This window comes from Filicampus tigris, chromosome 5 (assembly GCF_054856515.1).
Source record: "Filicampus tigris isolate MCC_2025a chromosome 5, RoL_Ftig_1.0, whole genome shotgun sequence".
NCBI lineage: Eukaryota > Metazoa > Chordata > Actinopteri > Syngnathiformes > Syngnathidae > Filicampus > Filicampus tigris.
Genome location: NC_141221.1, coordinates 14,538,460 through 14,549,468, shown reverse-complemented (window position 1 = coordinate 14,549,468; position 11,009 = coordinate 14,538,460). Strand labels below are relative to the sequence as shown.

The 11,009-nt window shown below is 42.1% G+C and overlaps 1 protein-coding gene across 3 annotated transcripts; it reads right to left on the bottom strand.

Annotated features, from left to right (window-relative positions):
- Positions 1-412: 412 nt before the first annotated feature.
- Positions 413-9,351, bottom strand: fsta (follistatin a). 3 transcript variants are annotated; one of them, XM_086031455.1, is made up of 7 exons: positions 9,225-9,351; positions 8,318-8,752; positions 7,559-7,756; positions 7,209-7,427; positions 6,114-6,338; positions 4,332-4,562; positions 413-4,181 (listed from the first exon to the last, which is right to left on the bottom strand). In XM_086031455.1, exons 2-7 carry the CDS (start codon positions 8,406-8,408, stop codon positions 4,120-4,122), a joined length of 1,026 nt encoding a protein of 341 aa, XP_085887581.1. In that variant the 5' UTR covers positions 8,409-8,752; positions 9,225-9,351; the 3' UTR covers positions 413-4,119. The 3 variants fall into 3 exon arrangements, with proteins under 3 accessions (XP_085887581.1, XP_085887579.1, XP_085887580.1); XM_086031453.1 differs by having other exon boundaries at positions 413-1,622; XM_086031454.1 differs by having other exon boundaries at positions 413-1,622; positions 7,565-7,756.
- Between the last annotated feature and the right edge of the window lie 1,658 nt (positions 9,352-11,009).

Here is an 11,009-nt window from a genome sequence, read left to right as displayed (position 1 = left end):
AAAAAAAAAAAAAAAAAGTTTAATAACAGCCTTTGCTAATAGTGTGTATGTGTCATCGGCCCACACTCCTGATTCTGAAGGCCCTGGGCAGAATGCATAGGCATGGCAACACATAACACTGAAATCTGATTGAACAAAAATATACTTTATATACTGAAAATAATCGTCTGTTGAAAATAAATGATACAATTTCATGTAACTTGTAGGTCAGCACTCCTGATAGTGTTATCACCGCAAATATTCTTTTCACTTTAATTAAAAGTTTAACCCTGGCGGAGGCATGTGCTTGACTGAATGATATTGCAACAATATCAAATGGTGGATTTTTGCACAATACTATATATATTATATGTATTCCCATCTTTTGATAATTCTCATCATATTCACAAGACAAAAGAGTCAGCAAAATATATAAGGAAAAAAAACTTTTATTGTTTTACTCTTCATATCTGTACAAATACCCTCAAACTTTTTGTATGTACATATGACATTTACATAAAAAATACAAAACTATATATTCATAACAGAATTTTGTATTTCTCTTGCTGATGCTTGAAAATAAAAATGTAATTTGAGGAGAAAAAAAAACAAAACAAAAGAAACAGAGTGACAAAGTGTGATATTGTGTTGAATACTGCAGTAAAATACGCGTCAATCCTATCAGAGCTCTGCGAGAGCAACATTGGCATAGGAGAAAGACAACAACACACAAATGTTAATGGCACATTGTTTCCAAAGTCGTCAAGTATCATCCCAAACGTACCTCTTATTTTTTTTCTTGTTGTTCTAATGCAACAATATAAATGCTATCGTAGAACGCTGACTAAGCTAAAGGCCTAAAAGTGAACTGAAAAACAGGAAAAGAAAAATCAAATGGCTCTTTTTTTCTTTTTCGCTTCCATTTCTAATTACTGCTGTGTTGCATTTGTTTAAAAATAAAACATTGAGAGACTCCCTTTGGTCAGTTATTATTATGATCTGTAAACAAACCAGAAACAAATCTGTACAATTACAAAAAAAAAAAAAAGTTGATATAGTCCCAATAAATAAACACACAGCCTAAACATGCATTTACGTAGGTGTGACATAAACATCTGTGATAAAGATTTGACAGTAACAAGCTGATTTCATTTTGTTTCTTTCGTTTTCTTTTTACAGCTGAATGAAAGCGGAATGCAATTTACAGCATTTGTTGAGGACTCATACTTACATGGTAATGTGACAAATAAATAACACTGTTTCTCTTTGGACAAATATATTTCTTCATGATAATAAAAAAAAAAAAAAAAGTAAAGTAAAAAGCACAACAACGACAACAAAAAAGGGGAGAAAATGAGTGGTAGATTGTAAGCCTGGCATTGTAAATGTATAAATAAGAAAACACACAAAAAAGTATAAATAAACATCTAGCAGACTGGACTATATGTATACTTCCTTTTTGTTTAAAAATAAATAAGCATACACGTCATGTACAGTATGGACATGGTTCCTTGGGACTGGCATGAGCGGAAGGGGGGGGGGGGGGGGTCGATTGGGGGGCTATCCATCCAGTATAGAAGATAAACGCGCATAGGCCTTGTAGTCGTCCTCGTCCTCATCTTCCTCCTGCTCTTCTCTGATGGCTATATGAAGGAATATAGCTGTTGTATGAATATGGACCACAACACAAATCACAAGCGAGTCAGTGGGTCTATACAAAGGGGTGGTGGTGGTGGGGGGGGGGGTATTGATGGATGGATGGATGGGAGGTGTCAGTGGGGGCAGGGGCGGGGGTAATCAGAGGGTCCGGGATCCAGTGGATCGGGGTGGATTTGCGAAAGAAATGCTGCTTTTCTGTACTGTATGTTGCCTGTTTTTGTTGTTAGTCGGTGAGCGGAGGCAACGTCACAGGCCGGGCCTCCCTCGGCAAGCAGCTCAAACATCATTAACACAACTCTGAGGTATTTTCTTTTCTTTTGACATTTTTTTTTTTTTACATTTTGGACACACAATACAACAAAATCAAAGCAAAGCAAGGGTGACAGTATTTAAAAAAAACAAACAAAAACAAGAAAAAACAAAAAACAGGCAATCCCTCGTCAATCCAAACATTCAGACAAGATATATCACATTCAGTGGAAAACAGCAAAGACAATAAAGGAGTTTTTTTTTTGTTTGTTTGTACTTTTTTAACAATGAAAGGAGAACGTAGGTGTCCTTCCTATGTCAAATATCACATTGAGAAATATTCATCCCATGAGGTGATCATAAAGTTGGTCCCTCTGGTGTCATAGCACGAGAACCTAACAATGAGACATTCTTTGGAGTGAGTAACATGGAATGTAAATGCGATACTTCCTTCAGGGCTCTTGCTCAATTTCAACACCGCTTAACCCCGAGCAACCCGCCCCCCGCCCCCCGACAAACGCTGTCTGCTCTCCAGATAGATAGGTAGTCTACACGAGATTATCAAGGTTCAAATTCGCCGTTCGTCTTGACCTGTCACGACACCAATGTTACAATCACCATCACGTGAATAGCGTAAAAGGGTTGACGGCAAATTCACGTGGGACACTGGCAATGATTGATTTACAGCCGACCAACTTTAAACATATTTATACAAAAACTAAACCAAAAACACACAAGTACACAAGTAAGGTGATTGGGGGAACTTGCAACCGCGGATGGGCAAAATAATAAACCATTTAATCACTTCACTGGTTGTTTAGAGAACCTGTCTTGACACAAATTATGACAATATAGAGTGCACTATATGAATGGTTGGTTGTCTGCCAAAAGTCATTCCACATTCCAAAAACATGCATTGTCGCTTGAGTTCATTGAACACTTGTGTTGTCGGTATGAATGTGAGTGTAAATGCCTGTTTGTCTATACGCGCCCTACGATTGGCTGCATGTTAGCTTCATTGAAAACTTGAAATTGTACATTGGCGTGAGTGTGAATGTGAATAGTCCGAGATACAGTGGAAGGAAAGGGACCGGGCGAATGTCGAAATAGTGAAAATCTGTGTATAATTGACGGCCATTGAAATGCAAGTTTTTTTTAACAAAAAAATTATATGAAAAACGCGGGTAAACCTCCAATATGCATTTTTCACGAAAGACGGGGTTCGTCCCTGCCCACAAAAAAACAAAACAACCCCTCCAACAATAACAAATGTTTTTTTTAAAGAAGAAATCATCCCAAACACATTTTTTTCAAGAATATGTTCCCAGCAGGGCCACTAGATGAAACACGGCATTCTGGTTAATATTGCCTTTGTGGAATATGAGTTAAGCAGCAAAACTACTTTTTCGCCATCCGGGGGAGGCGACCATTTTGTCACTTCTGTCAACTGAAATGACATCACAACTAGTCAGGGCTCAGATAACGACCAGCTTGAGAAAACAGGTCAGCCGTGATTGGTCGTTACCTGAGCCATGAGCAGTTGCGATGTCATTTTCAGTCAACAGAATTGACAAAATGGCCACCCCCTCAGATAGCTAAAAACGGGTGGATTTCGTTCCTTAACTCATATTCCACAAACAAAATATTCATCAGAATGCCTTGTTTCAACTAATGGGTTTGCATAGAACATATTCTTGAAAAAAATATGTTTGGGTTGACTTCCACTTGAACTACAAAAACATTGGAAAAATGTGCAAGCGGGTGACTAATTCCACTGTATACCTTGCCTGTTGCCCCAAAGTCAGCTGGGATAGAGTCCAGCTTCAACCCTAATGAAAGACAAGTACTCTAGAAAATTGGATGGATTGATGGATGGTGTGCACTCGCCTGTACAACATTATTCTGCCCAGTACAACACTGGCATGGAAACAGAAGTCCAGAACATACAGGCCAGCTAAATCGCCTGTATTTGTGAAATGTAGTCCCAATGCCCATCCCTAGCTAGCGTCTACTGCGCGTGTGACGGAATCGCTCCATTAGTTGCTCTGCTGAATGAGATTTAAGGCAAAATACTGTATACCATCACATATGTGTGGATATTTACAAACGAGCATTGTTCCACCGCAAACTCCCACCTCACTTGTATTGAATTAGTCTCTGTTACAATGCTTTGCAGAGGTACATGGGGGTGGATGAAAAAAAAAAAAAAGAGGAAAAAAAGAAAAGACAACATCATGCAAGTCCGTTCCATTCCAAGTTCGTTCTCCTTGCGAAAGCTGTGCTTGGTGGTGCGTCTGGGGTGGGAATTCGGGGGAAAGGAAAGGAAAGGAAAGGAAAGGAAAGGAAGGGCCGAGGGGGTCTTTTAAGCAATGTGGAATATTGTCTTTTTGCCTTGGACAAGGGAGGGGAGGTGGTAGGGGCTCTTTCTTTTTCTATTTACTTACAGTTGCAAGATCCCGAGTGCTTGACCTCCAGCAGCACCCCCTCGGAGCAGGCGGCCTGCTTCATGGCGCATTCGCTGGGGTAGGTGGTGTTGTCGCTAGCGCACACCGCCTCGTCCGTCCGGCTCTCGGGACACGTGTCTTCGCACAGCGAGCAGCGTCCTCGGCTCATGCGGGCGTCCCACAGACACTTCTTGCCGCCGCCGCACTGGATGTCCTCGCACGACTTGGCCTCTGGGGGCACAGAGAAATGTCAGTGGGTGGGAAAAGTTTGGGAACCGCTTGGATTTTTAACACTTCTATGACTGCAAACCCACTACTGACCAGAGGGGGCAGAAATACTTACTACGAAATTAAGTAGATACTAGTTGGGGGAAAAAAACGTAGAATTCATGATTTTTTAAATAAAGTGCAGACTGTGACATAGGAATTTCATTTGTTCAGTGGCCACACTGTTAACTCAAAACACGTATATGAAATCATCCTTCCTCATTGAAATGAATGGAAGTGCCATTCATTTCAATGAGGAAGCGTGATTGGCCATCAGGTGGCAGTATAATTCAGTCATGCAAACAAATGAAGAAGAGTTTCACAACCCTGCTGCTTGTGGTGAGGCAAATAGAGTGGAGTTCACTCCCACATTAGGAACACCGGTATCTCAAATTTTTGCTTGCAAGTCAAAGCATAAAATTGGACAAACAATAACTCGTATCTCAAAAAACATGTAAATTAGTTGCCGCAAATCATTGTTAAAGCTGGTGAAATCTAATAATTCTCTTAATTAAGGTCATGAAGGGTGAATGTTTCACTTCTCCAATAGAGTTGTTAATGTCCATGCTCCTCCATGTCACGGCTGTCCCTGTTTTTTTCCATCTTAGAGATCTCAACCACTCACTCAATGAAGAGCTCAACTCTGGTGGGTTTTACCTCTCGTGTCAACATCCGCAGAGGTTGAAAAAATAAGTGAGCCCATTTTGACAAAATAGGCGGTAGAAAGTACAAATATCTGTGTTAAAATGTAGAGTACAGGCTTCCCCGTTACATTGTCGATTGTTTGGTGGAGCAGATCCTCTTGTCCCCGTTACATTTAAAAAATGTGGACTTTTTGATGGTTTTTTTATACGTTAATATAAATACAGTACAGCATTGGGGGGAAAAATGACTAAAATGCAGTAAGAAGTCAACATGTATATAAAATGAACAACATTTAAGAAGTCTCACAGAATTTTCATTCGCTTGGTGTGCTGGTAAAGTCACACATTCTCAGATTTTAGAACGTACTAAATTGCTACCAGTTCGGTTGACGTTTAAGTTCATTTCTTTCAATTTGGATTTAATCTTCAATAAGCGTTTATTTTTAATCATTTATTCAAGTACAATTGTAATGTGCAATACATTTTTAAATGGATTATTAAGTACAGTTGTTTTCTTCATTGTTCTGCATGTTATCCTCGGTAATAAATGGGGGGTTGCTCGAAAAATTAATCCTCAAATAAAGTACAGATACCTAAATTGAAAAAAAAAAAGTCCTTAAAGCAGCGTAAGGAAATGTTTGTACTTGGTTGACTTCGATCCCCCCTGCACTGCGCTTTGCTGTTCCCCCCAACTCCCCCATAAGGGGAAGTGCTGCCAACATCAGGAAATAATCAAATGTCCATCATTTCTTGAGCAAACTCTCTCCATCCACCATGGAATGTTGGCAGCAATAAACACTCTCATTCGAGGAGGTGGGTCAAGTGTGCGTGGGTGTGCGTGTGCGTGTGTTGGGGGGGAGGGGGTACTTACTGATGCATTTGCCCTCGTAGGCCACCCCGATGGAGCGGCCCAGCAGGCAGGTGGCCCGCCTCAGGTGGCAGGCGCTGGCGTACACGATGCCGTCGTTGCCGCACAGGTACTGATCGGGGGACGTCACCTCGGGGCAGATCCGATTACACGTCACACAGTAGGCGTTGTTGGTCTGGTCCACCACGCAGGTGGAGCTGCCCGGGCACAGCACGTCGCGGCACGTTTCTGCACCACGGAGGAGTGTCACACCACAATCCCAGAACAAGCCAATCGACGGTCGGGCGGAATCCTCCCGTTTGGGTCAATTTGATATTTGGAACAATTTTGTCAAGTCCCCGCTTGGATCTGTTTTGACAGATTGCAGTTTTTCTCTGTTGTTTTGGTACAATATAGGAGCAGAATTGAAAATGTCAAAACGGCGTGTTCAATTTTCACATCACGCACATCAAAAAAGCAGTTTCTCATTTTGGTGAACAAGTTGCGAATGCTTTGGCACACCCGCTGACGTATATTTCCGTTACGTAGTCGTTATGTGCTCCTCTGCTATCGTTTACATCAGAACATGCCTCCGTTCAGAGTACAGTCATAATGACAACATGACTAAGCAATTTCTGCAATTGTGTCTTAGCCGTACACAACGACTTGTCATTCTGATGGCACTAACCCCGTTCAGTGACAGATATTTACTTTTGAGGGATGAACTAAGGATTCTGAGCAAGAACCCGACTATTGCAGGTACTCCATCATGTTTAGCTTTACTGTTTTGCAAATTTCGAGAATGATTCAAGAAATGTACCAAAGCGGCCTGAGAAAAACTATAATAACACTTCCAAAGTCATGAAAATGGCTTGAAAACTTTAGCAGTGTTTAATAACTCAAAATATATGTCGGGTTTTTTTAAATTTCCTGAATAATAATGATATCTGAGGATTCCACCCGACATTACTCATAGATACTCATGGATAGATGGATAGATGGATAGATGGATAGATAGATAGATAGATAGATAGATAGATAGATAGATAGATAGATAGATAGATAGATAGATAGATAGATAGATAGATAGATAAGGAAAGGGGAAAAAAAGTGACTGACTTTTGCATTTGCCCTGGTACTGCACGTCCAGGTCGGGGTGCGCTTTGCATTTGGCCTTGAGCAGCGCGCACTCGTCCTTGTACGTCTTTCCGTCCGAGCCGCACACGGGTCCCTTCCACGTGACGTTGGAGCAGTCTGGCGCGCAAACGCACCGCGGCTTACTCCTCCTGTTCATCTTGCACCTCTTGCCCGGCCCGCAGTCCACATTATCGCACGACTCTATTACGCAGTGGGGTGGGGGAGCGAAATCAAGTCCGTTACAAGTCGCGCGTGCGACGATTTACGCAAAGGCTTCAGTGGAGAAGAGACGCGTGCGTAATAATGTGCAAACCAAGGGAAAATGAGTGCACCTCCACCTTTGCAAGGTATGCAATTGGGGGCTCCGCCGTTGAAGATCATCCACCTGAACAGCGTGCTGTTGGGGACGTCCTCCTCGGTCCAGGACGTGCCCAGTCTCCCGCTCCTGCAGCACTCTTCCCTGCTCATCCCGGGCATGTAGAGCACCTGGCAGCGGCCGTTCTTGCCCTGCTGCAACCAGCAGTTACCGGCTGGGAACGACAACAAAACAAAAAGACACGGGAAATCAAAAGTTGGCCATTTGGGCGCGCGCAAGCGGCTCCGAACACGCTCCCCCGTGCTCGCGATTTCAGCACTCGCTCCCGTGCGTGTGAATGACAGCGCGTACAATGCGAGCACCAAATAAGCACACGGGGGAGAGAGGGGAAAAAAGACGGTGCTCCTAATTCCCACAGCCGCGGAGCGTCTAGACATGCAGCACTAAAGCTCCACAATAAGCAGCAGCGGCGCGCTGTGACGCGCCGAACACGCATCAAATGTTTAGCATAAGCGGACACAGGCGTGTTGATTTAATTCAAGTCAAAACGTAGTGATTAATAAACAAAAACAGAGACTCGGTAATAATATCCCTCGTAAGTTTGACACAACTTAGTCAAAACAACAGAAAACTTGTCATCTCATTTCGGCACCTGTTTTACGCACTATTTTACCACATGAAAAAAATGGAGGAAAAAGTTGCCTGTGCGCTGCGTGTGAAGCTGTGCGTTGAGAGTAGAAAAAAAAAAAGTTTATAAAAGACGAGCATGGCTTACCTTGAACTTTCTGATGCTCCATGAGGTGGCAGAACCACACGAAGAAGAAGAAAAAGCCCGGCTGGAGGTGATCTTTCAGCATCCCAAACATGATGGAGGAAGAAGGCAAAGTGGAAAGAGAGGAGAAAGAGGAGAAGAAGGAGGAGGAGGAGAAGAAGAAGAAGCAGCAGCAGCAACACGAAAGCGCCTGTTTTGACCCTGCGAGGCAGCGCAACAAAAAAAAAGAAAAGTAATCTGCTTAAGGTAGCACTGTTGAATAAGTGTCAGTCTGAGAATGCAGCCTCTCTTTTTAAATCTATAAGGGGTCTCGGGTTGACTGTCTCTGGTGGGCGGTCTCCTTTTTGCCGTGGGGGTGGGGAGATGTTTTTTCTTCTCCTCTTCCTCACTTACCAAAGTTCTTTCGCTCCGTGCAGTCAGGTGACATGCAACTTTCTCCTGCACCAAAAATGAAAATACGGAGGCACTTATTTTCTCACATAAAATAATGATAATAATAATAATAATAATAATAATAATAATAATAACATGTATGTGTCGGCGTGCTTTTAAGTCTTATTGGACATCCGTCCTGTCAATTATAAGGGCTTCAATGGTGGTAACTGATACCCCCCCCCCCACCCCCGCCCCCAACCACCAACTGCAGACAAATGTGTCAATCTTACGATGGAATAATGCCCCTCGCCCCCCACCTCCATGCACCAATAATATGTGCAGGTCCCCCACAGGCGCGCATGCGTCTAATATTAGCACAGACAGTTGTTTGGGTTTCTCTACCGGGTCAAGCTTTTAAATATAATCAAACCTGTTTCCGAAGGGGCTTCAGACAGAAGAGCCGGGTGTTAAGTTTCACTGAATGGAGCTCACGCTCGTACACGTGCATGCACACACAGCGGTGCAAAGTTTGTACCTTTCAGAAGTCCTTGTGCGACCTCTTCCGCGGGAGTCTGGTCATAGTGGAAGAGGAGCGACTCTTTTCCAAGTCGACGCCGCCGAGAGGTGACGATCTGGCGGCCAGACAACCGCCGTGTCACCGCCTCCCTCCTCCACCCTCCCCCGCCACCTCTTCTCCCCAGTGATCCCTTCTTCTTCTTCTTCTTCTTCTTCTTCTTTAAGAAATCCTGCCATCACACACACACACATTAGCGCCACGAACCTAGTCAAAAATAGTTCATTCATTCATATTACGTCATTCATTAAAAACAAAAACGGTGCTGTGACTTCATGCGGCTTTTCTTGCATTCAAGATCCAGTCAGTCCAAGTGAGCCAGGGGTCACCGATATGGTCGCCCCCAAGGACCACATGAGTAGCCAGCAGGCCCTGTTCTAAAAATAGCTCAGTGACAGTGATAGGACATTGTGATTTCCTAGGAATGTTGCTTATTACAGTATTTGAAAATGTAAACGCTGAGAGACTTAAGAAATAAACTGCTGCTTATACCTTGTTAAATCACTGTAGATAATTATTAGCATAATACGTGTCAAATTATTGATTATTAATAAGATATAATTATAATGTTACATAAAGGCTCTACATATCAGCCAAATGTGGTTCTTTGCATAGGGGTCATTTAGCACCCAGGTGGGTCTATGTAGAACAAACCATTATCTAATGGTTCTATAGCACCAAATGGTTCTCGGATATTAATCCTAAAATATTATCGAAAGAACTTCACAGTGCCATCTGAAATCATGGGTGCAATATAAAACTATTACCTTTGTAAAAGACCAATAATGAAGCCCTAAAGAACCTCAGCGGTGCACAATGATGCCAAACTGAAAAGAATGATGGTTGAATTTACTCCATTTTATTTTGTCAAGTGGTTGCACAAAATAAATTCATCTGTGTCCAGATACATTTTTAATATAGATGTACAGTCTGGATTCAGATGATTTTATTTTATGCAACCACTTGACGAAATAAAATGGATTAAATGATGCACAGCATTTGTTGGGAGTGCATTGCAGTATGCAACCTCTGATGCACCTTTATATTTGAAGCGTAGAGGTTATTTCGGTATATTTGTTATTTCCAAAGTGTGTATCAAACTGGTAGTCCTTTTTATTAATCAAGTTGGTGACCTCTGATTTAAGCAATACGAAAACGATAACAACTGTATAACACAAAAAACATTATGATAAATCTTCAAATATTTAGTGCGATGCCGATATACATTCAATGTACACTAACACACCTCAGAATCATAAAATTAAGACAAAAACTGAAATTCATTCTCAAACCAATTGCACAATTATTCAACAATGACAAATACAACACAAAAAGACTTATTCGAATGTGTCGAGTATTTAGTGTGACCTCCCTATAATACATTATCCTTGGATAACATATGGTAAAATCCACCTGAGAACAATATACAAATATTCACGCAATTGTGAAAGAATAAGGCAAAGCTGCCTCTTGTAAAGCTAAATTACGTGCAACTCTATTAATATTGTTGAAAGTTTCCCTTTGCCCCGTACAGGGCAAAAAGTCAGTCCTCCGAGTGTCACGGTGATCCAATCAACAGGCGTGTGTGTGCGTGTGTGTGTGTGTGTGTGTGTGTGATGCTCACCAGCTATCCCTTGAAGCAACATTTGGCCTCCAGATGAGAAAAGCTGCAGAAGAGTTATTTGGAAGAAAACTACAAGATAATTAATGCCCAGATTTGATCGCCATGACAGGCATTAATTTAAC